Source organism: Vombatus ursinus, unplaced genomic scaffold (genome assembly GCF_900497805.2).
Source record: "Vombatus ursinus unplaced genomic scaffold, bare-nosed wombat genome assembly UNPS02014768.1, whole genome shotgun sequence".
Classification (NCBI taxonomy): Eukaryota; Metazoa; Chordata; class Mammalia; order Diprotodontia; family Vombatidae; genus Vombatus; species Vombatus ursinus.
The window spans coordinates 29,747,097-29,773,354 of NW_020954546.1; the positions used below are offsets into that span (position 1 = coordinate 29,747,097).

The 26,258-nt window shown below is 42.9% G+C and overlaps 1 protein-coding gene across 1 annotated transcript; it reads left to right on the forward strand.

The window, feature by feature from the left end:
* The first annotated feature begins 1,356 nt into the window (after positions 1-1,356).
* Positions 1,357-24,266, forward strand: TMEM98 (transmembrane protein 98). The gene is made up of 7 exons (XM_027861995.1): positions 1,357-1,475; positions 6,821-7,015; positions 10,384-10,515; positions 11,758-11,791; positions 12,902-13,017; positions 21,035-21,094; positions 22,918-24,266. Exons 2-7 carry the CDS (start codon positions 6,885-6,887, stop codon positions 23,123-23,125), a joined length of 681 nt encoding a protein of 226 aa, XP_027717796.1. The 5' UTR covers positions 1,357-1,475; positions 6,821-6,884; the 3' UTR covers positions 23,126-24,266.
* Positions 24,267-26,258: the final 1,992 nt, after the last annotated feature.

The following is a 26,258-nucleotide window of genomic DNA, read 5'->3' on the forward strand; positions in this document are numbered from 1 at the left end:
ATTATAGAATGTCCAGTGGCTCAGACCAGCAATATTTTCTTGCTTCCTACTCTCACAAAAACATCCATACATAAGGATCCCTACAGGCTATATATTGAGGTGGTGCAAAGGATGGAGCACTGGGCCTGGAGTCAGGAAGACCTGAATTCAAATCCTGCTCTCCTTGGGATGTGGAATGTAGGATCATTGGCCATAGAGACTGTCAAGTGAAAATTAAACCCCTTCATTCTAGAGATGAGGAAACTGAGGTACGGAAAGATTAAGGACCTCTCCAGGGTCATACAACTAGCAAGTGTCTGAGGCAGGATTTGAACTCAGGTCTTCTTGACTCCCAAGTCTTCACTGCTCCATCCACTGAACCTCTCTCATTGTTCCCCAGGGAACAGTAACATGCCTCATGGTCCAGTTGCCGTTAGCTATCTCAAGATGACTTGTTGGAGACTCTACTCAGTGAAAATAGAGATCAAGCTTTCTCCAATACTGACCCAGGCTCATTCCTTCTCCTTCCAGCCTTTTTTCCAGATCTTGCCTTTGTCTCCTGTTTTCTATTCCTTACCTTTTACTATCACAGTTTTCCCAGCAGTTAGAGTGTTTGCTGGTAGATGTTCCTGAACATACCCATTCAGGGTATGATTTGACTCGAGGAGCTTTGTGTGAATTTCAGTTCATTTCCCCTTATTTTGTCTCAAACATGGATCCCGTCTTTCCAGTATCCTCGTCCTAAGCCTTCACAGACTTTCAGAGAGTCATCAAGTTAGTCAGTTCAGCCCTCAGCCTTCCCCTCTCTAGGCTAAAGAGCCCAATTCCTTTCATCTTTACTTAGAAGACCAGTTTTCATTGCTGCTTTCCCCAGGTCATTTAGGGCTCTGAATTAGTATTAGTATTAGAATTGCTCATTTCCTCCTTAGTTCTTCCTGACTATGCAGCTCAAAAATGTAATTTGTTCCTTCATATTCCCAGTACCTATTCACACTCGGGCAGAGATGGTGGCAGGGGTCTCTGGTAACAGGGGCATGGCAGAGATGTTGCAGATCCCCTGCCCAGGCCATAGTGGATAGAGCCCTGGACTTAGGATCAGAAGGGCATGAGTTCATACCATATCTCAGATGTTAGCTGTGTGTCCCTGGGCAAGTCCCTCTTTGTGTCTCAGTTTCCTGTAAAATGAGGGGGTTGGAAGTGATAGCTTCCAAGATCCTTCCAATTCTAAATCTATGATCCCATGGAGTCTTTGCTAACCCCCTTCATGGGCCTCCAACCTTATCCCCAGGAGCTTTGCTTTAGTCTTGGGAATTTATCATGATTCCTTCTGTCAACTAAGCTTACTTCCCAGCATGCCCTGCTCTCTTGGGGAGCTGCTGCGGGGAGCAAAGCTCACAGCCGACTTTTCTAATCAGTCTGGCGTCAGTTTGGAGCCTGTTCACTTTTACTCTCTAACAGAAGAGCCAGGAATGTGTCTGGGAGCCTGCAGGATCGGGGTAAGGCTCACCTCATCTGTGTCTGTCCCAGCCCCTGGCTGGAGAGGGCCACCTCAACTTTTCCGCCCTCACCATGGACTTTGATGAAAGGGACTTGTTCAGGGAACTTTGCAGAGGCGAGCACCTTTTGTGTGAGGCTCTGGCTGGGGCTGCTGGTAGTGAAGACTGGGGAGGGCTCCTCCTCCAGCTTCCTTGGGGGGAGGGGAAGATTGGCCGGTTGGCTGGATCGCTCCGACCGTTCCATGCCAGGCACCATGCGAATAACTCACATTCCGATCCCACAGCGGCTCTTAAAGAACCAATCTGGGAAAGAAAGTTCTGTGTTAAGCTAGAAACTTCCCTGGGGAGGCCAGGGAATGGGTGGGGGGTTCTGAGTAGAGGTCCCTTGGCTGTGATTTGATTTAGGTGCTAGACATTCTAGGCTGTGGTGCCTAAAGTGGTCTGGGCACTCTACGACTACCCACTTCTCCCATTCTTCCTGAGGCCCTCTGAGTCTTATGTGTGCCCTGGAAAGAAAGACAGATGGCCAGGGATGTTTTATTTTTGCTTAAAAAAAAAATTCCAAAGTGGGGTGGGCGGGGTGGGGGTGGAGAAGGAGAATGACAAAGAGACAGAGAGAGAGAGAGAGAGAGAGAGAGAGAGAGAGACAGAGAGAGAGACAGAGAGAGAGACAGACAGAGAGAGAGAGAGACAGAGAGGAGAGATTGCAATGGGCATTTGGTCTGCTCTTCCATGCCATGGAGAACCCTCCTTCCCCAACCAGGATGAGGCTTTTTGAGATTGTGGGCTATTTGGGTGTTAGAAATTGACAGATTTAGCTGAAGTGTGGGGGTGGGGTGGGAATTGGTGGCATCTGGCCCACCCAGAGTAGAGCACAAAAAGTTGAGTACAGCTATGGAATGGTCACTTTCAGTGACTCACAGGGGCTAGAAAGACATTTAAATCAGGAAGCATAGGGGATAGAACATTTGGACCCAAATGGAACCAGAAAGACATGAGTTGGAAATTGACCTCATGCACTTACTAGCTATGTGACCCTAAGCAAATCATTTAACCAATTTGTGCCTTCATTTTCTGGCCTGTAAAACAGGGATAATTATAACACCTACCTCACAGCATTGTTGTGAGAATCAGATGAGATAACATCAGTGAAATGCTTTGTAAACCTTAAAGTGTTATATTAATGTTAGCTATTATTAGTAGAAACTCTTTGGTTTATAGAGGAACAAACAGACCCAGACAGGGGAGGGGCTTGCACAGAGAAACAAGCTAAGAATGAAAATGCACTGGGGAAGGATGAAATTTTATTGCCCTCAAGACCAGGAGATCAAGCTTGAATTCCCGGCTTGAAGCAATGTCTGTTGCCCCCTTTTCTCCTGTGTCTCCTCAGCATCTGGTTTTGTGTTTTGCTTTTGTTCATGGACAAATGTATGGTCCTTTGGCATGAAGAAACAAGTCCGTAAGTTTTGACTTTTTCTCCTGCTCTCAGGGTATCAAGCAGGATCAGCAAAAGACCAGCCACTTAGGGGCTATCTGAGGCTTCTCACCAGTATTCCTAACAGTATGGATTTCATCTCCTTTCTCTCCTTTTCTTTCCTTCTACCTTCTTATGCCTTCTCATATTTTCTTCTCTTTTTCTGCTTTCCCTGTGGATCCTGTAATCATCACGAATTATAGAAGTATAGAATGTTAGAGTTGGAAGGACCTATAGAATATATGTCAGAATTAGAAGAGATCTCAGAACACTGAATGTTAAAGCTGCAAGAATTCTTACAACACAGAATGTTAAAAATGAAAGAGACCGTAGAACACAAAATGTTAGAACTGGAAGAAACCTTAAAACAGTGTTAGAACTGAAAGAGACCTTAGAACAAAGAATGTCAGTGATGGAAAGGACCATAGAATACAGAATGTTAGAACTGGAAGAAGTGGGGAAAGGAAACAAACATTTATTAAGCACTTACTATGTGCCACACACAAATATGATCTCATTTGGTCCTTACAACAACCAGGAAGGTAGGTGATATTATTATTCCCATTTTATAGTTTGGAACTGAGGTAGACAGAGATGAAGTGTCTTGGCAAGAGTCAAACAGCTAGTAAGTGTCTGAGGTTGGATTTGAACTTGGGTCTTCCAGACTTCAGGCTCATGGATCTATCCACTATACCATCTAGCTAGCTGCCTGAGAACATAGGATGTTAATAATGGAAGAGATCACAGAATGTGGGAAGAGACTTTAGACCAGAGGATGTCAGAACTGGAAGCAATGTTAGAGCAGAGAGGACAGAGCTGGAAGAGACCTTGAAATAGAGAACATCAGAATCTGAAGGGATATTAGAACATAGAGTCTTGGAGCTACAAAGGACATTAGAACATGGAATGGCAAAGATAGAAAAGATCTTAGAACATGGAATGTCAGAGATGGAAGGTACCTTAGGATGCAGGGTGTGAGTACTTCATCCTAGTCAGAACACACCTGGAAAATTATTCATTAATCAATGTCCAAGTTCTACACACTCCATTTTTAGGAAGGATATCAACATACTGGAGGGTGGTGACCAGAAGGATAAATGTCCCCAAGACCGTACCATACAAGGATCAGTCAAAGGAGTCAGTGATGTTTTCAGTTTGATTTTTTTCCTGCCACGTGGGCTAATTGTTTAACATGTATTGTTTTTGTTCAGTCATTTTTCAATTTTGTCCAACTTTTTGTGACCCCATTTGGGGTTTTCTTGGCAGAAATACTAGAGTGATTTATAATTTCCTTTTCTAGCTCATTTGACAGATGAAGAAACTGAGGCAAACAGGGTGAAGTGACTTGCCCAGGGTCACACAGATAGTGTCTGAGGCCAGATTTGAACTCAGGAAGATTAGTCTTTCCTGACTCAAGTCCTGGCACTTTTTCCACTGTGCCACCTAGCTGTCCTTGGTATGTATTAGTCTTATACAATTCTGCTCCTACAGATCGTCTGCAGAAATGCCATAAAAACCTGCCTTTGGGTCTTTTAAAAATATTCCTTGGGTACCAGTGGAGCACAGGATAGGGTCCTCTGGGAAACCTTATGTTTGTAAAGGCTCATTGATCACTTGAAAGGACAGACCTTAGAGGCCATCTAGTCCTAATTTGCAGATGAGAAAACCAAGGCCCAGGAAGACTGTGACTTGTCCAAGGTCACACAGGTAGTAAGAACCAGAGGGCATTTGAACCCAGGTCCTCTGAGTTCAGAGTTAGTATTTTTTGTTACTGTACCAGGCTTAGTCTGTCTTGTGTTGTAAGCCTTGCAAGACTGACCAAACTCTTTGATTTTCTGATTCACACTCATACTTCTAAGACTGGAAGGGAGCTTAGAGCTCATCTAGTCCAATCCTCTCATTTTACAAAAAGAGAAACTGAGGCCCAGTGGTGAAGTGACTTGTCTAGGCAAATAGAATAACCGACAACTAAAAATTTGAACCCAAGCCCTGACTCCAACTCCAATGACTTCCATGATACTAACATCAAAACCAGATATTATTACCACTTTGTGCAATTTTTAAATCTTTCCCCATACAACAGAAAGAGGTTAGATCTGAGGGGCAGGGTACCTCAGTGGAAACTGACCATATGCAATTGTCAATTTCAGCTCTTGGTGTTGTCAATTTCAGCTCTTGGTGTTGTCAATTTCAGCTCTTGGTAACAGGCATACTTTCCCATGTGTTCATTTAGAAGTGATAACAGTGTTGCTACAAATAAAGTTTCCATTAGAAGCTTGACAGGTCAACCTAGTTCAAGTAGGGGAAGAACACTTGTTAGTGAAGGAATAAGCCAGATTTTGACCCTGGCCTATAGTAAACACTCTGCTTTCCCAGGCTCTGGGTGTTTTTTTTTTTTTAAAGAGATGCTTAGATTGATAAAACTGAATCTAGACCTGAAGGGGGTGGGCTGGCAATATGTGAGCGCCATGGTGCTAAGTTCCAGGAAGCATGACTTAGCCAGCACATTCTTTTCTGGAGCCCAGAAACATTGTAACTTTCTTTAAAAATGTTTTTAAACCTTGTTTTATTGCCTTTTGTTTTTATATCCCTTCTATTTAAGAATGTAGCTTTTCTCTACTCCCTCCCTAACCCTTCCTGCCATACCTTGTAACATATTAAAATAGAAAAAGGTAAAAAAAGCATTTCAGCAAAACTAACCCAGGCTGTTAACTGTCTCTGATAGTGTGTAGAACAGTACACATCCGAAGTCTCCCACTTCTGTAATGAAGAGAGGAAAGTGCATTTTTTTTCAACCTTTCTCCCAGGACCAAGCTCAGCGGTTGTAATTATACAATGCTAAGTTTCAGGGTTTTTTGTTCTTTTGGTTCATGTTATTTTAATAATTGTATATTTATTTCCCTGGTTATGCATTCTTGACTCTGCAGAAGTTCATATAACTCCTCACGCTTCTCTGAAGTTTTCATTTCCATTGCTTCTTATGATGCCATTGCACTCCAGAGAAAGAACTGATAAATAGAAATCTGTATAGAATAATTTTACATATAAATATCTGTTTGTGCCTAATGGTAGCTATCTCTAGGGTGGGGGGGAGGGAAGAAAAAAATAAATTTACATGATAACTTTATTATATATTTAAAAGGAATAGCAAGTTGTACATAATAGATTTGCAGTTTCATGTGCAATCATTTTTTTATTATTATACTATGCTATGGAAATGCTTGTTTTATTCCATAAATTAATTTTTTAAAGTTTTAAAAAATAAGGGCAGCTAGGTGGTGCAGTGGATAGAGCACTGGCCCTGGAGTCAGGAGGACCTGAGTTCAAATCCAGTCTCAGACAAGACACTTGACACTTAGTAGCTGTGTGACCCTGGGCAAGTCACTTAACCCCAATTGCCTCACCAAAAAAAATAATCGTTGCTAGCATTTACATATTTATTAAGGTTGCAAAGTATTTTATACTCATTATTTCATTTGATCCTCATAACAACCCTGGGAGGCAGGAACTATTATTATCCCCATTTTGTAGATGAGAGAACCAAAGCACAGAGAGGTTAAATGACTTGTCCAGAGTCACACAGTTAGTAAGTATGTGAGGCTTAATTTGAACTTAGATCTTCCTAACTCCACCCCTAGCACCACAAATCTGTCTTCTATATGAACATTTCCTTAGCCATTTCTTTTTATTTAATTTATTTTCTTTTTCTTTTAATTTATTTTATTTAAAAAAAATTTTTTATTTGTTTATTTTTTTCCTTAGCCATTTCATAGTCAATGGGCATATACTTTGTATGATAACTCGTTTTTTTACTTACCCTTGGATTTAAAGTTTGTGCTCTGACTTTTCATTTGCTGTTATTTGATTTCAGAGACCTAACATGTTTTAGGGGAGTCCTGGGATGTAACTGGATCTAGGACGTGCAACTTGCAATCATGGAAACCGTTGTGATCGTCGCCATTGGTGTGCTGGCCACCATTTTTTTGGCCTCCTTTGTGGCATTGGTTGTGGTTTGCAGACAGCGCTACTGTCGGCCCCGAGACCTGCTCCAGCACTATGACTCCAAGTGAGTGCCCTGAAGGGAGGGGAGAAGGATCAGAGATGCAGAGTGGGAAGAGACCTCAGAAACCAGCTAGTTCAACCCTGTCATGTTACAGAAGAGGAAACTGAGTCTCAGACATTCAGTGAATGGCTCAAGGTCACACAAATTAGGATACCTCTTGGCTCCCGGAAGAAGAAATACACACTTAAGAAACATCATGTTGGGTCTATCCAGCCCAGAGTTGTATGTTTGAAAGTGTTATGAAACTGGGTTTTCTGGGATATGATTCATGATGACAATCTATACTGATTAAAGATATATGCCGAGAATCAGAGGACCTGGGTTCAAATCACACCCCTGATAATTTACTACCTGTGTGACTCTGGGCAAGTCATACAACCTCCTTGAGCCTCAATTTCCTTATCTGTAAATTAGACTAGATGGCTTCTGAGGTTTCTTCTGACTCTTTATCTATGATCTTATTCCCTCTCTGGGCCTCAGTTTCTTCATCTGTAGAATGAAGGGGTTGAATTAGGTGGCTTCTGAGGTTCCTTGCAGTTTCAGATCTAGGATCTTTCTTTCTTTCTTTTTTTCTTTCTTTCTTTCTTTCTTTCTTCCTTCCTTCCTTCCTTCCTTCCTTCCTTCCTTCCTTCCTTCCTTTCTTTCTTCCTTTCTTTCTTCCTTTCTTTCTTTCTTTCTTTCTTTCTTTCTTTCTTCCTTTCTTTCTTTCTTTCTTTCTTTCTTTCTTTCTTTCTTTCTTTCTTTCTTTCTTTCTTTCTTCCTTTCTTCCTTTCTTTCTTCCTTTCTTTCTTCCTTTCTTCCTTTCTTCCTTCCTTTCTTCCTTCCTTCCTTCCTTTCTTTCTTTCTTTCTTTCTTTCTTTCTTTCTTTCTTTCTTTCTTTCTTTCTTTCTTTCCTTCTTTCTTTTTCTTTCTTTTTTTAGCAATCCAAGGTTTTCATACATGATCAAAAACCCAAGTGAACCCAGCTCTTGTCCAAACCCATAGGGAAGGGAAGGTGGCAGTGGGATGAGGATGGGGGAAGGTCGGCAAGCAAAGTCCTCAGAGATACTGGACCCTGTTGAAACAAAACATACTATGGCAGAATCTTCATTAGACAAATAAGATGTTGGAACCTTGGCTAATGGATCACTTGAAGCAAGTTCTGCCCAGTGCAGCAAATTCCCAATGTCCTGCTTTATACAAATTAAGGGCTCATTAAAAAGCGTATTTAAACTGACTTACACGATTAAATCAGTGATGCTTTATCTTCATTTCTGAAGATTTCCCAGTCACGGTGGCTCCTACTTTCTCAGTTCTAAGTTCCATTCACAGGACCAGTCCCCAGGGGTGTGCTGGAGTGGATTGTTACAATTTCTTTTTTTTCCTTTTCTTTTTGGTGAGGCAATCAGGGTTAAGTGACTTGCCCAGGATCACATTAATTAAGTGTCTATTTAAGTGTCAAGTGTCTGAGGCCACATTTGAATGCAGGTCCTCCTGACTCCAAGGCTGGAGCTCTATCCATTGCACTACCTAGCTGCCCTGATTGTTAGTTTCAGTGTGAGAATTTACACCTTGGAAATCAGCAAAGGTGATTAAATAAATCAGGATTTGATTTATTGTTTTTTGATTCTTTAGACTTAAGAAAGTGAAGGAGAAAATGTTAATAATGCAGATTAAATTTTAAAATGTCATGTACATTTTTTTTTTCTGGAGAGCCAGTTGTTAAACATTTATCAGCATACACCTGTGAATCCCCTTTCTTCCAGCCTCTTGTACTATTGGTTCCTAATTTATAATTCAATCAAGTCTTCACGATGCCATTTGGGGTTTTCTTGGCAAGGATATGGTTTGTCATTTCCTTCTCCAGCTCATTTTACAGATGAGGAAACTGAGGCAAATACAGCTAGTAAGTGTCTGAGGCCAGATTTGAACTCAGGAAGATGAGGCATCTTGACTCCAAGCCCAGTGCTCTATGCACTATGGTGCCCTCCCCTAATTCATAAACAAATACTTAAATGTACTAGCAAGAGTGGCCTTCTAGGTCCTTGGGTGGGGCCTTTTGACTGAGTCCAAGTTTTACAGAGCAAATCCTTTTTTTTTTTTTTTTTTTTGGTGAGGCAACTGGGGTTAAGTGACTTGCCCAGGGTCACACAGCTAGTAAGTGTCAAGTGTCTGAGGTTAGATTTGAACTCAGGTTTTCCTGACTCCAAGGCCAGAGCTTTATCCACTGCAACATCTTGCTGCCCCAACAAATCCTTTTATTAAGGGGATTTGTTCTGTGAAATTTGGATTCAAAGGGCAGTACTTGAGGCCCTAGAGGGCCACATGTGGCCTCAAGGACTTAGGTTCCCCACCCTACTATTTAAGAACCCTACTATTTAAGAAATATTTATTGGGGGCAGCTAGGTGGCACAGTGGATAGAACACCGGCCCTGAAGTCAGGAGGACCTGAGTTCAAATTCAGCCTCAGACCTGACACTTGACACTTACTAGCTGTGTGACCCTGGGCAAGTCACTTAACCCCAATTGCCTAAAAAAAACAAAAACAAAAACAAAAGAAATGTTTATCACAGGATCTCAGATCTGAAGCTAGAAAGAATTACAGAAGCCATCTAGTTTTACACATGAGGAAACTGAATTAACTTGCCTATGGTTAAACAGGTAATAAGTGTCAGAGGTAGAATTTGAACCCAACTCCTTTGAGTCCATAGGCAGGGAATCTTTATGTCAAACAAATACTCACTAATCTGTGTGTTTAAATCAGATTTCGCTTCTATATTAAGGATAACATGCCTGTTTTACTGAAAGAATGTGGGTTGATTCTTGGGCTTCCTTGTAATGAGACTCATTCCATATAGTGACTCCTAATGGGATGTATATTTCTAGGGTTGAGATAGACAGAGAAGGACTGGGGCAAAATGGTGGGGTAAGTATTTACGATGACAATTTTGAGGGCAGGGTTAGATGAATGTGAAAGTGGTTCTAGAGAATTCAAGGAGAGGCCAGGAGGAATGGGGAAAGGCAGGAGGTGGGTAGCAGAACATTATGGACCATGAGCCATTTGATGGTGGTGCACAATCCTACCTGATTTGTCTTGGGAATGGTGAAGACTTTTGGACTGACTGTGGGTGTATGGGTCTCAGGGTTTTGTTTTTGTTTTTTTTTAAATCTCTGGCCTCCTCCAATCATTGCCCAGCAGGAAAGTTCCATCCAAAGTGTGAAGCCTGCCCTGATGTCTTATACTCAGTGGGATAACCAGATCTAGGACTAAGGCTTTCTTTTTCTGTCCTCCTCACCTGTTTCCTTCATCCTTTGGATAAATTGTTCCCTCTCTTGGAGGTGGTCAACGTGAACCCCCCCCTAAGCCATTTAACTATGCCCTTTCCTTGTAGACCAATCGTGGACCTAATCGGTGCTATGGAGACCCAATCAGAACCTTCTGAGTTGGAACTGGACGACGTTGTCATTACCAACCCCCACATCGAGGCCATTCTAGAGAATGAAGATTGGATTGAGGATGCTTCGTAAGGCAGCTTTTCCCATTAGGTTCTCCAAAGGTTAACTTCCTTACCCTCTGGGGTGGGCTCCTGTAACTCTGGCCTTCTGCTTCCTCATTTGTAAAATGAGGGCATTGGATTAGATATTTTAAAAGATAATGCCCAGCTCCAAATCCTAGAAACTTTTCATCCACCAGGAGCCCTACTTTTTGACTAGCACCCCATCACTTTGTTATAGAACTTGGAATCAGGAAAGCTTCTAATCAGGGCTTTAGTAAGTTCTAGTCATGTGCTTCTGGGCAAAGCACTTAAACTAATTGAGCCTCATTTTCCTTTTTTATACCCCCCACCCCATGGAAGTAATAATGCATGTACTACCTACTTGATAGAGTTTTTTGGAAAATACTTCATAAACCTTAAAATGCTGTAGAAATGGTAATCGTTATTATTGGTGGGAAACAGGAGTAGAAAGAGAGTACTGGCTTTGGAGTCAGAGGACCTGTGTTCCAGTCCCACGTCTGACACTCATTAGCTGTGTGACCTTGGGCAAGTCATTTAATCTCTGTTGGCCTCAGTTTCCTCATCTGTAAAATGAAGACAGCAATAACACCAACCTCCCAGGGTTGTTGTGAGGACTAAATGAGATAATTCTGAAGTGCTTAGCACAATGCCTGGTACATAGTGAGCACTATATAAACATTAGTGATGATGATAATAATAATAAAAGGGAAGAGACTTTAGAAGCTCAGAGGAGAGAGCCTGGATTTCTGGGAGGTATTACGATGGGGCGGTTGGGAGAAGCTTCCATAGATAAGACCACCTGACCTTGGTCAATGAACTTACTCCATTTTGATTACATGGGATTATTGCTGATAAGGGCAGCTAGGTGGTGCAGTGGATAGAATGCCAGGCCTAGATTCAGGAAGACTCTTCTTCCTAAGTTCAAATCTGGCTTCATGTACTTACTAGATATGTGATACTGGGCAAGTCACTTAACCCCACTTGCCTCAGTTTCTCCATCTGTCAAACGAGCTGGAGAAGGAAATGGCAAACCACTCCAGTGTCTTTGCCAAGAAAACCCCAAATGGGGTCACAAAGAGTCAGACACACCTGAAAAATGACGAAACAACAGCAAAAAATTGCTGATAAGGGAAATCTGGCTGGAAACCCCATCCTTGGGTCAGAGGCAGAGGAGGTAGGGGTACCTGCAGGGAGGGAGAAGGGAGGATGGCTTCTCTCTCAGTCACTGACAAGCTCTTTTTTCTCCAGGGGTCTCGTATCTCATTGCATTGCTATTCTGAAGGTAATCATTTCTCATTAGCAGATCCTGACCGTAATGACCTGCGTGCCATCCATGGGGTATAGCCTGGGGCAGGACCTTTGTCTGGCTCTCTCAAAGGATACATTCAGTGCTTTGGGGTGGAGGGTGGGGAATGGTTCTGCATAGAATGGGCTGAACATGACTGGAATTGATAAAAATGACCCCAGGTCCATCTCCTCCCCTCCATCATGCATTGTGCCATCCATTTGCCCTTATAAAGAAAAAGATCTGCTCTCTTCTAAACCTCTGAGATATAGCATGGCAGAGTGACTCTGGATACAGCAGACCTAGATTTGAATCCCACCTCTGGAAATGATCACCTATGTGACCTTGTGCAAGTCACCTTACTTCCCTAGACCTCAGTTTCCTCACCTATAAAAAAAGAGGGTTGGGTTAGATGGCCTCTGAGGGTTCTTCCCACTCTAAATCTATGATCCCTGCTCTGTCACCAACTGCCTGTGTGACCTTGAGTATATTAATTAACCTCTCTGGGCCTCAATTTTCTCATCTGTAAAATGAGAGCATCAGATTAGAAGAAGGGTTTTTCTACTGATAGATCTAAGATCATAGTTTTTTGCTCGTCCCTTTCAACTCCCCAGCTCTGGGATGGAGGTGAGGAGAGGGATTCAGGCATGGACTGGGTTCTTGGGCTTTGTTGATTAGGTAATAGAATAGTCATGCCCGGGTCTTGAGGGAGTATAAGGTTGGGGGGAGGGTTTAGGGAAGCTTCTGCTAAAGGCAAAACCGTGGAAGAAAGATGACGGTGAGGACTTTCCTACTAAGCTCTAAGGGGAAACTCAATCATATGATGTTTCTCAGTGTTTTTATTCCAGATTAGAGTTCTTTGATCCAAAATTCCGACTCTGATCTCTGATTGCCAACCCCACCCCCGTCTCACTTTGCACTTGCTTCTTCCCGTTGCCCAGTAACATGCTTACTCCAAGTCTGGGGAACAGATAATGAACCAGGAAACCTAGCTAGGGGTTAGAGAACTAGCCTGGGTCTGCATTTGCTCCCCCAAAGGAAGACAGAGAGCCTTGAGAAGGGCAAATCATTGTCATTTTGTAACTGCCCACCTTCACTCTCCATCAGATCTGCCATACTCTGACAGAAAAGCTTGTTGCCATGACAATGGGCTCAGGGGCAAAGATGAAGACTTCTGCCAGTGTCAGTGACATCATTGTAGTGGCCAAGAGGATTAGTCCCAGGTAAGAGAAACTGGCCAGGTCTGTGTGTGCGTGTCTGTGTGTGTGTGTGTGTGTGTGGGTGTGTGTGGGTGTGTGGGTGTGGGTATGTCCTGTGTGGAAGGGAAGGTCTGGGGGTGAAGGGGATGGGGATGGGGGATACATTTAACTCACAGTTATTCACACTAATGGATGGGTATGTTGGTAAGAATGTTCCTCTTTTCCCTCCACCCGAATAAAAATCAGTAACAAGAATAGATTATCCATAATCCTTTATGTTACTTTTATGAATGCACCTTATGGTACAGTAGGAAAAGCATTAGACTTATAGTTTGGAGACCAGAGCTCAAGTCCAGCTTCAGTGGCAGCAAAGTGGTGCAGTAGATAGAACCCTGAACTTTGGAGTTAGGAAGTTCTGACTCAGGTACCCTGGGTAAGTCACATCTTTGTCTGCCTCAGTTTCCTCATCTGTAAAATAAGATCATAATAGCATCTACCTCTAAAGTTGTTATGGGGAATCAAACAAAATAATATTTGTAGGGTGTTTTGCAAATCTTTAAGGGCTATATAGATGTTCATTGTTATTTTAATCATATATTATATATAATATATCATTACACATTATATTAAACATACTATAATCTATTATGTAACATGTTGTGATATTATATGTGATATATACTACACAAAATATTATACCTATATTATATAGTATGTAATGTACAAATTATATGTACATACATATACGTGATATATGCATATATAGCTATGTTTACATACAGGTTGATACATACATGCATGTATACAACATATACACATATTTATATATTACATGCACATATAATATTAAATGATAATGATAATTCTGACACCATATACTAGCTGTGCGACCTTGGTAGGTTATTTAACTTCTCTGAAATGGAATTAAAAACACATGGACTAGTTATGTCATAGGAATGTTATGAGGAAGGTGCTTTGCAAACATTAAAACACTGTATGCTATGATTTTAAGACTCCCTCCCCCCAAATAGTAGATCTCTCTTTATGATGTCCATCTTTGGCTAAATCACTTGATCTTCCCTAAATACTTACCAGGGCCTTACAGGCAATTTCAGGGAGAGAAACTCTCTGCAACTGTTCTGGCTGATTTACAGATGCCAATTTGTGATTAAACATTTTCCATGGGGGACATTGTATTGGGATGAATTGACTTCAGACAAATCATTCAACCTTTCTGAGCCTCAGTTTCCTCATTTCTAAAATGGGCTAGTAATACTTGTAATAAGTATCTCACAGGGTTGTTGTGATAGCTTCTATTACATACATGATCTCATCTTATATCCACAGTGACCTTGTGACATAAGTCCTATTATTCCCATTATACAGATGAAGAAATTGAATTTGAGAAAGGATCTCTTTTATTATTATATTATCTTGGCCTGGACTCTCTCTGATTCCCAGTTTCATTCTCTATGAAATGGGGTTCATTGGGTGGGAAGAGGTTGGATTAGATCAGGTTAAGAATCTGAGTCCACAGACCTCCAAAGGATCCAGGGACAGGTTTTAAGGGATCTTTGACTTGAATGGGGAAAAAATTACATCTCTATTTTGACACATCGCTAACTGAAATTTAGCATCCCCCTCAATTATGAATTTAAACCCTGCCCCCATTATTTCAAGAAGTGATGTATAGGTTCCACCAAACTGATTGACAAAAGAGTCCATCACAAAAAAGATTAAGATCTCTCAGACTAGAGGCTCTTGGAGGCCTCTTCCAGCTCTAAATTTCATGATCCCAAGTGATTATGCACTTCTTTCTCCTCCCCTTTTCTCCCTGATACATCTCATACTGGATCCCCTTTGTTCTTCTCTGCCCCTGACTTTCAAGGAGATGAAAATGAATGGGTGGGACAGAGGCAGAGGTAGGGAACCTGCAGCCTCGAGGTCCAACACCAGATACCAATATATGAGAAATCTTTTCCTAGCTCTGCATTTGTTAACCTATGGGGTGACTTGACCTCCCTGGGCCTCAATTTCCTCCCCAGTCCAGTGAGGGGATTAGACTGAATCACTTCTGGGTTCTCTTCTTGCTCTGAATCTATGATCTCTGCTGCTTGCTTTAAGCTGGAAGGTCATCTAGTATAACCCTTTCATTTTTCAGTTTAGGAAACTGAGGCACAGAGAGGCTAAATGATTTATCCCAGATCTTTCAAGTGGCGGCGATGGGATTTGAACCTAGATTCTCTGAGTATGGATCAACTTCCCATGATACTTTGTCTGTTCCCTCATTCGGGGTGGGGAAGGACGAGTATAGTCCCAATGTAACAGGAATTCCATGTGCCAGATGCCAATTTAAGCTCAGTTACCAATAATGCCCCTGATTTGCCCTTGATATTTTGACAAAAAATGAAGCCAGCTTTTTCCACAGTCTGGAAGTCTATGGTGGTACTGCCACCTAGTGGTCACCTTGTGAATGTGCTTGAGCCATGAAATGCCTGGCTTGTTCTGTTCTGTTTTGGTGGTGGTGCATGGCCTGTGCTTTCATGTGTGGAAGGAAGTTCCAGTGAGAAACCCCCAATGCAGACAAACAACTGCTTTGCTACTTAGAATCTCTGTTTGCCCCTTATAACTTGGCCCCCTTCTACTTTTCATTTTTTTTTTTTGTTTTTTGGTGAGGCAATCGGGGTTAAGTGACTTGCTCAGGGTCACAGAGTTAGTAAGTGTCAAGTGTCTGAGGCCCCCTTTCCAATCTTTTTACACGTTACTCCCCAACATGTATTCTTCGATCCAAGTGACACTGGCCTCCTGGCCATGAACAAGACCCTCCATCTCTCAGTTCTGTCCACCATGCCTGGAACACTCTCCCTTCTCTGCTGACTACTGACCTCCCTGGCTTCCTTTAAGTCCCAACTAAAATCTTGCCTCCTACGGGAAGCCTTCCCCAACCCCTCTTAATCCCAGTGCCTTCCATCTGTTAATTATTTTTTTGGCATATATGTTAGGATTTTCTTTTAAAAAATGTAAATATATATTTTTGGTTACATTTAATTTCCAAGCTGTTTCTCTTCCTTCTTCCCAATCCCGAACTGGAGAAGGCCAACATTTCACACAGATATATAGACAGATACATGTGCGCACACACATATGTGAAACTATACAATACATAGTTCTATATATCAGTTCTTTCTCTGGAGGTGAGCAGCATCTTCCTTCATTAGTTTTTTTGTAGTTGATTTGAATCTGCTAATTGTTTCCTATTTGTCCTGTCTATAGTTGGCTTTGTCTATATTTTGTATACATTGGTCTGTATTGGTTATCTCCCCCAATAGATTGTAAGCTCAGTGAGGGCAGGGACTGTCTTTTGCTTCTTTTTGTATCCCTGGCACTTAGTGCCTGGGACATAGTAGGTGCTTAATAAAGGTTTCTCTATCGATTAATGGATTGATTGAATCTTACAGAGTTGCTGGGGCACTGAGAAGTTAAGTCATCTTACCCAGGCTCACAACAACCAGTATGTGACATGGGGTGACTCCAACTCAGAAATCTTTCTGGCCCTGAGACCACCTCTCTATCCTCTAAGGCTTCTGGCCTCTCTGCTTTCTACTTTCCCAGAGGTAGGGAAGCCCCAGCTCCTGGAAAAGAGGCAGAATTCTGTATTTCAGCATTCTGTGTGAGCTCCAGAAGTTCGTTTAATCTTCTTGCCCTTGAGAGATTGGATAATACAGTTGAGAGATTTGGTGTCAGGAAGACTGACTAACTCATGATGACCAAGTTTTCAAGCAGTCAGCAACATTGACTGAGACTACGGTAAGTAGTCCTGTGGGAGGAATATAATAGAATTAGCCTGACTGTCTTGTAGGAGCTTGGGGAGGGGAGGTGACCATAGAGATGCCAAGTAAGGGCCTAGTGACTCTAAGAAGGAAAGGGAAAAAGCAGAGATGAGCCAGACACTTTTGCCTCCCCTTTTGGTGTTGCTTGTGGGTGTAAGCAGAGGTAGGAAACCTGCAGTCTCGAGGCCGCATGTGGCCCTCTAGGTCCTCAAGTGTAGCCCTTTGACTAGGAGTATAAATCTCCCACCTACACCTGCCTAGATGGACCCTTCACCCTAACTCTAAGGTGCAGACAAAGTCAACCATGGGATTCCAAGCTGGAAGGGAAGTAATAGTTGATTTACTCCAACCCCATCTTTGTCCTTTCACCCCTGACCCTGGAGACCCGGCTTTGTACAATCTAGACACTGCTCACTTATTTCTTAGTGACGCTTCTTCTCCGAGATAGATGACCCTCCCAACCCCCACCCTAGCTCTGCTTAAGCAGGCCAGGCAAGTTTCCCTAATACCAATCCATTGGCAGATAATAATAGGAGCCAATAATAGCATCTATATAGTGCTTTAGGGTTTACAAAGCACTTTACAATGTCATCTCATTTTCTCCTCACAATAGCCCTGGGAAGTCACTGCTGTTATTATCCTCATTTTCCAGATGAGGAGAGGAGGCAGACAAAGGTTAAGTGACTTGTGCAGGGTCATTCAGCCAGTAAGTATCTGAGGGTGGATTTGAATTCAAGTCTTCCTGCCTCCAGGTCAAAGTTTTCATTCATTACACCACCTTGGAATTTGGGGTTAGGTTAGCTGAGGGATGGAGAGGAGTAATTCTAAGGATGCACACTATGCTGGGGGATGTCTGTGGTGCTTAAAGCTGGGGCTGGGTTAGTGAAGAGCTCAGAGGTTGGCTGCTGCTCCCTCGATCTCCTCTCATTCCCTTAAGAAAGGCGGAGGATACAATGGGAAGTCCCCTGTATCTCTTTTCCTGCCTTCATTCATATACTTATAACTCTGGAGATGAAAGGGACGTCACGGACCATCTAATCCAATTGCCTTCATTTTACAGTTGAGGAAACTGAGGCCCAGGGAAGTGAACAGAGAGCGAGAGCTGGAAAGGACCTCGAAAGCTGTCTAGTCCAACTACCTTCATTTTACAAATGGGGAAACTGAGGCACACGGAAAGAAAGTGACTTGCCCCAGGTCACATAGTCTGTAAGCGTCAGGGCAAGGTTTTGAACTGACATCATCTGACTCTTTCTTCTTCACCAATCCCTTCCCCCTTCTTCTTCACCTCCCTTATTTCTGCTTGTACTCCAAGGACTGTGTTTCTCTTTTGTCAGATCCAGGCAGAGTGGAGTCAGATTTGAAAGCACGCAGAGAAAGTGAGGGGCTGACTGTCCTCACTTCTAATGTTCTCAGAGGACAGTCCCAGCAGGCTGGCTTGAGGGCTTTCTTACTCGCCAGCTCAGTAGCTCCTGGAAAACATTTGAGTGGAATTCTTCCTCAAACACTTCTTGGAAATTGAACAATAAATCTTTCCTGCTTCCTTTCTGACTAGGCGTCAAGGTGACTGGGAGCAGGGCCTAGAGTTAAACCATGCCCCAAAGTCAGAATGGACAGCATGCATTTATCGAACCCATTTCATTTTTAAATTGAGCCCACCATCTGAACTCCAAGAACCATCAAATGATTTGAAAGAGGATTTAACTTGTATTGAAGCCTGGTACAGTGAAAAGAGAAATGCCCGTCGAATCAGAGGATCTAAATGGGCCTAAATCTCCCCACTCCGTGTTTACTACTCATGTGATGTTGGTCAAGCCACTTAGCTGCTCCTGGGGCCTCAGTTTCCTTAAATGTAGAATAGGGTGTGTTTGGATTAAATGAGTTCTAAGGTGCCTGCCACCTCTAGATGGATGGTCCTTTTTGTTGTTCAGTCACGTCTGACTCTTCATGACCGCATGGATCTCAGCATGCCAGGCCCTTCTATCCTCCACTGTCTCCCGAAGTCCATCTTCACTCATGTTCGTTGCTACCATGACACTATCCATCCATCTCATTCTCTACTGTCCCCTTTTCCTTTTGCCTTCAAGGTAAATCTGATGATCCTGGGATTTGGGCTTTCATCACCTTCTCTCCATTAGTGCAGAATGCAGCACTTCCATGCCTAAGAGGTGCTGGGGTCAAAAAGTTCCTGACTTTGTGGATCATTGATTTAGAAATGAACTTTACAGCTTGCCTAGTCCACCCCTCCTCTTCATTTTACATTTGAGTAAACTGAGACCCATTCAGATTCCTAGGTTCATGTATTTAGAGCTTGAAGGGGCCTTAAAGGTCATCTAGCCCAACTTCTCACTTGCCAAGGATATACAGGAAGTAATTAGCAGAGCTGGGGTTGTCTGTTTATAGTTGGGAGGGCCCTCAGAGGCCATGGAGTCTACCTCTTCCTTCCCTTATTTTACATATAAGGAAACTGAGGCCCAGAACAGTGAGGTGATGGGTCAGAGGTTGCATAGCTATCAAATAACGGAACCAGAATTTGAACCCAGACCCTCTGGCTCCACATCTGATACTCTTTCCACCATACTGTGTTCTCTCCAACTGCAAGTTTGTTGGAGCCTGGTGATGACCCCCCTCAACACTGTTAGGCTGCTTTTTGGTTGACAGGCACACAATCCAAAGGTCACTGACCAATACTCAAAGCTCCTTGGCAGAATAGGACCATCCAGAGCTGGCGTAGTTTCAGAGCAGAGGACCAGGGTGGCCTGGCTACCAATGGGGAGGCATCCAAGTAGGACATCAGTGGCTCAGGTCAAAGTTCAAACCAAAGCAAAACCAGGACACTGAAATAGTATTTGAAGTGTACCTTAGCAGATACTTCCCTTTATAGGAGTAGCCTCTGATCTTGTGAACATGCCTCCAACAGAACCCCCAAAGACATTTCTTGAATTAGTGGTATGTTGAAAAGGATATTGGCTTTGGATTCAGAAGACCTAGGTTCAAATCCTAGCTTTTGCTTTTTTACTTACAATTACCTAGGGTCAGTCATCTTATTTCTCTGGACCTCAGTTTCTCCCTGTGGTTAATGAGGGAGTTGGAGTTGGTGATCTCTAAGCTTCCTTCAAATTTTACATATGATTAAGCACTTACTAAGTACAAAGTCATAGGAGCACAGATTTATAGCAGAAAGGACCTTGGAGGCCTTTCAGTAAATGGCACGTAGCAGAGTCCCAAGAGCTAAAATATAAAAGAGTGAGGGATTGAGCAATAAGAAGAAGGGGAAAAGGTAATGAATTGGAAAGAGTCAGAGGACCCAGTTCAAATTCTTTTTCTGATGCAAAACCCTTTATTTCCCTGGGCCAAATATCCCCTTGTTTTATAAATGAAGAAACTGAGGCTCAGAGAGGTTGTTTTGCCCAGGGTCACACAGATCGTAAGTGTCAGAGGTGACCTTGGCCTTGTGGATAGTTGGAATAGTGAAGGGAGTTTCCACATTGGGAGCTCTTTTTGCTGCTAAAACCTTGGGTCTGGGTCACTTCACCTTCCTATGCCCTGCAAAGAAAAAGAAATATAAGGTAACGCTATGGAACTGTAGATTGAAAGTTGGGAGAGATTTCAGATGCTGTCTATTCTAACCTCATTTTATGCATTAGAACACTGAAGCATAAGTGGTGAAGTGACTTGCCCAGGGTCACACCGATAGTGAGGGTGAGGGCTAGGACTTGAACCCAGGTCTTTTTGCTGCCAAACTCAATGCCCTTCCCTTTGGCTAGCTCTGCCTCAGCAATGTGCTAGGTGCTTGGGAAGGATAGAATGATCATCATCATAAAAGCTGCCATTTATACCGTGTTTCATATAAACATGATCTCATTTCATCCTCATAATAACCTTGGGACATAGGTGCTATTATTATCCCATTTTACAGATAAGCCTCCTCTGAAATGACTTTGTATGTATTTTTTATCATATCTATCTCTCTCTCTATCTATTTATCTATCTATGTATGTGCATGCTGTTATCTGTAATAGATTGTAAGCACCTTGAGGGCAAGATACTGTTGGTTTTTGTCTTTGTAGCACTCATGCCTTGCACAGTGCCTGACCCATAGCAGGTATTTGATGAATGCTTGTTGATTGAACTTCAAAGTTAATGGCGAGTTTACCAAACATTTACAAAATGTTTACTTTATAAAAGTTTACAAAATGTTTTTCTCTTCGCAGAGTGGATGACGTTGTGAGATCAATGTACCCTCCACTGGACCCTAAGCTTCTGGATGCCCGGTGAGGAGACACATCACGACCTGGGCCATTTGCCAAAGGTGGAGGGGGGTGTGAAATACACACTCAGGAAGTTGGGCAGTGAGTGAGCCAATGAGTCAACTACCCTGTAATCAAGCAGTTGACTGATCAGTCATATAGTAACCTCTGTTCTTCCTAGGGCCTGGGTCTCTCCATGGGAGGTAGTGAGACCCTAAAGTTGTCATGTTCTTGGTCTTGAGTCACGAGGGAGCTCCTTCAGTCAATGTCCCAACAACAGGAATGACATCTTGTTACATTCCTAAGGCTCTACCTGGATCCCGTGGGGCTACAGTTGGTTTTTGAAATTTGGAGTAGCATTTATTAAGTTTGGGGCTCGTGCATGTTCCAAACCTCCTAGGGGCTAACCAGTCATCTCGTTCACCCCTAAGGGTGAGATAATACCATTCTAAGGTCCTTGGAAGTAAACAGAGCCTGTCTTAGGTTTTAGGATTCAATCTCTAAAAATAGGCTTGTGCTAGATCACGTCCTTACCCCCAAACACTCCAATCCTTCATCAACCCAGGACTTAGCACAGTCTTGGGTTGTTTATTAATTAATAAATGTTTATTGATTGATTGATTGAACTTCATTGGCCATTCCACAGACTCTAAAGGCTTGCCTCCCTTGGTTCTGGCTGTTCTCCAGTTGACAGTCTTTGGCATATGATCATAGGATGATAGCTTTACAGCTGGGATTGATCTCAGAGGGCATCAAGTCTAACCTCTTCATTTTAGAGATGGGAAAACTGAGACCCAGAGAGGTTGACTTGCCCAAGGTCACACAGGCAGTAAGTCAAACTCAGATCTGGTAACTCCAAGTTTAGTGCTCATTCCACTGTACCACACTTCTTCCCTTTTGGACCGGGACTAGAATTTGACCAGGTCAACACCAAATGGTGGTAGTAACTGTTTCTCCCATGTTTGTCCTCTCCCACACCCACCGCTGTCATTGTTCAGTCATTTCAGTCACGTCTGACTCTTCATGACCCCATTTGGGGTTTTCTTGGTAAAGATACTGAAGTGGTTTACAATTTCCTTCTCCAGCTCATTTTACAGATGAGGAAACTGAGGCAAACAAGGTTAAGTGACTTGCCCAGGGTCACACAGCTAGTAAGTGTCTGAGGCCAGATTTGAACTCATGAAGATGAGTTTTTCTGACTCCAGCTTTGGCACTGTATCCACTGTACCACCTAATTGCCCACCATAAGGCCCAAAGCTAGGCTGTTCCCCATTCTGGCATCCCCTAGGCTTCACTTATGGCTGATTCCAGGTGGAAGCATGCAACATGTGCCTAGCTTTCATCCTTCTGTAAATGTATAAATTGATTTTTAAATCATTAAATTCTAATTTTTTCCACATTGACTTATCATGACCTCTTCAGAGATACTTCATCTTCACTTGTTGATGGATCTTCAGGATACAGTACCAGGTTCAGAGTTAAAGGACCTAGGTTCAAATCCCAGGCTGGACAAGTCAAGGCAGCAAGGTGGTCCCATGGATTTGGGTATTGAATTGAAGTCAGAAAGATCTGCATTCAAATCCCTCCTCAGACATTTACTTACCAGGTGACCCCGGGCAAGTCACTTCATCTCTGTCTGCCTCAATTTCCTTACCTATAAAATGGGGATAATAATAGCACTTACCTCCCAGGGTTGTTGTGGAGACTCATTAAGTTAATGTATATGAAACACTTTGTAAACCTTAAGGCTCAATATCAGTACTAGCTAATATTAACAACAGCAGCAGCAGCAATAATAATCTCCCCTCTCTTAGTAGGGTAACCTGATCCTGTTGGTTTTTTTCCAGCACAACCGCCCTCCTTCTATCTGTCAGTCACCTGGTGCTGGTGACCAGGAATGCCTGCCACCTGACTGGAGGTCTGGATTGGATCGACCAGTCACTGTCAGCAGCTGAGGAGCACATGGAAGTCCTCCGGGAAGCAGCCTTGGCCTCTGAGCCAGAGAGGGGCCTCCCAGGTGCGGAGGGCTTCCTGCAAGAGCAGTCTGCCATCTAGCCGTGGTTAGTTGGCCACAAGGGGGCAGACCTCCATCACTCCGGTGAATCTTCAGTCTTTATTTTCTGTAGGATTAGTTGGCTTGCTCAGCTCCCAAGTGAAGTCATTTGTGCATAGATAAATAGGGCAGCATGACCCACTGGCGTCTCAGCTACAGTGACAACGTGTCATAGAGATTCCAGTATCTGACATTGGCCGTCACTTTTAGAGCTTGAACACTCCTCTTGGGCTCCATGCCTACACATTGGATATACTGCTACCAACTGAATAGTCATACCTTGGCAGTAGTCTGGTGGTCTGAACAATTTGGTTTTTTCTAGGTCTAGTTAACTGAGTTATATTAATTATAACATATAATCCTGGAAATATGAGAGGGGCCCCTTTCTGTCCAGAGATGTGTTTGGCAAATAACAAAAGAATAAGATGGCCAGAGGCATGTGGATGGGTACTTCTCAGTCAGTGAGCCTTAGAGGACTCAGAATTGAAACTTGAAGACCTTGAGGTCTCAAGGGCATAAAATGGAGAATTGGTCCTAGAAAAATGGCTAGAGAGTTGGTTTTGGAGCTAGGAAAAATTGGGTTCAAGTCCCACCTCTGGCATGCTGGAGGAGTGACTTTGGGCAAATCATTTAATATCTCAGTCCCCCCTCTCCCAACCTCCTCTCTGGCAGCTCTCTAAGATTAGAAATTCCAAAACATTTTCCAACCTACTTTGGGAGAGGGAATTCCTTATACCAGTGAAAGAGGGAAGGGAACAAACATTCATTAAGCACCTACTATGTGTCCATGACTCTGCTAAGTAATCGATATCAATGAAATTATAGGCTCAGTTGAAAAACCTTATTCAAAACCACTAAAACAAGCAATTTATCAAGACAGGCAAGGCATCTGCAGTCATGGGCATGACCCATCTTTGCCTGCTCTGCTTGAATGTTAGGAGGAGAGGAATCTGTTCTCCCCGGTCACCCTGAATATGTATCTTAAAGCTAAGCTTCTGAAGACCTTGTGTCTGCTCAGAAATCTAGGTGAAGGTATAGAAGGCAGAGTCAAATCATCTCTCTGGCCATCAGTTTCTTTCTCTGTAATATGAAAGGAATTGGACTAGATGACCTCTAAGGTCTCTTCCAGCTCATAATCTATTATCCTGTAAGTCACTTAGCCTTCCTGGGCCTCAGTTTTCCCATCTGTATGATGGGGAGGTTGGACTAGATGGCCTTTATTTTCAGATTTATAATCTCATCAGTCATTTAGCCTTCCTGGGTCTCAGTTTCTTTCTCTTTAAATTGAAAAGGCTAGATTAGACAGCCTGTGAGGTCCTTTCCAATTTTAAAACTATGAGATACTGTTCTAAAACAATTGATGCAATTCAGGAACATTCAGGACCCCTCCCCCCCTTTCCTGAGATCTATTTGGCAAATGACAAAGGATCAGTTGGTGTGAGGGGTGGGGGTGGGTACTTCTCAGGCATTGAGCCTTCAGAATTGAAACTGGAAGATGTTGATGTCCCAATATTTATTGCCATTTTGTGGGAGAGTCCACATTCCCAGGTCTGCTTAGAGCCTGTTTTCTGCCCTTGGGCGGGGGGGAAGAAGGCATTTCCTTAGCTCCCCACTCACTGGCTGGGGGACGGAACTGGTTCTGTACCAAACTGTACAGAGATGGAATTCATCTCTTTAAAGTCTTGGCCTTAGGCTGAGTTGTCAAAACTAAGACCTGATTCTGGGAGATAAAGGCAATTTTGGTGCCTTTTTCAATGTACCCAAAGGCCGTTAGTGTCCTGGTGTTCCAGTGGGGACGTCACGTTTTGAGGTGATGGGAACTTGCAGGGTGGTTCATTGTTGAGGCTAGGGGAGGCCTTTGGTTGGGGAGAGGGAAGGAGAAAGGGAAGGTCCTTTATGGTCATCCATGTAATACAAACTAACAAGTTACTCAGATTCCTATTGGGGAGCTAGGGATCAGGGAAGGAAGGCTGGATTTCAGCATACACAGAGCTAAGGGATGCCTTTCAAGCTCAGATGAGACCCTTATTGGTCTGAGTTCCTAAGATCCTCACTTCAGAGACATCTATTTCTGGCTTTCTGAAACTCAGGATAAGGAGGATCAACTTGTGGTGATAAGGCCAGTCAGTCATGGGAAAACTGTAATGTTGAATTGGATGGTGGCCCCTTTCTATTACTTCTCAATTAGATACTTAGATCTCTCTTATTTTGTTTGGGCCCCCTGTCAAAATGTACTCTCAGGAAATATCCAAAACTCACTTTAGCTACAGTGTAAATGATCGCTATCAGACGATCCAGGGACATCTCATTTTAAAAGAGATCAGATCCTTAAACTAAGAAAATGAAAATCTGACATGAAATTTCAGTCTTTAGCCAGTTAATGGAAGAATTTGGGGGGGAGGTGCCTGGAAATCACCCCACAGTCCACAAGCATCATACCTGTGGCATCCACACGTAAGGTCTGAGTGCCAACATAACCAAGCCCATATTGATTCACAACTGGGCCCTTATTTCTCCAGATATGTTGAACCTCACTCACCGGATGTTGCTCACTTGCGCTTCTTGCTGCTGGGTAGTTTTGCTTTCATTTTTTGTGTTGAACTTGTAGAAATCACTCAATAAAATGGATGCTCATGAATGACAGATGAGAACTAAAGTCTGTTGACTCTTCTATCCAGACCCCTTGGGAACTGGATTCAGGAGATCCCTTCTTGCAGCTGGGAGGGGTTGGCTTCAACCTGAGGATTTGCCTGTGAACTAATCAACTTCCCTTCTTGGGAGCCTCCATGTCTACCAGCTCAAAAGAGGTGCAGGGAAAGGGCAGCACCATAACTGTCCCCTAGGACACTTGGGTTCTAGTCTCAGTCCTACTGCTAACCTGCTGTTTGACTTTGTGTGGAACATTTTATTTCCCTAGGTCTCATTTTCTTTTTCTATAAAATGAAAAAGTCTAGACTAGAAAGTTACCAACATTACTTTCAGGTCTAACGTTTTTTTTTTCTTGGTTTGTTGGGAGTCAGAGAACCAGAATTCATGTCCCACCCCTGACATTTGTTACCTATGTAACAAGATTACTTAACCTCTCTGTACCTCAGTTTCTTCATCTGTAAAATGAGAGAGTTGGACTAAATGCTC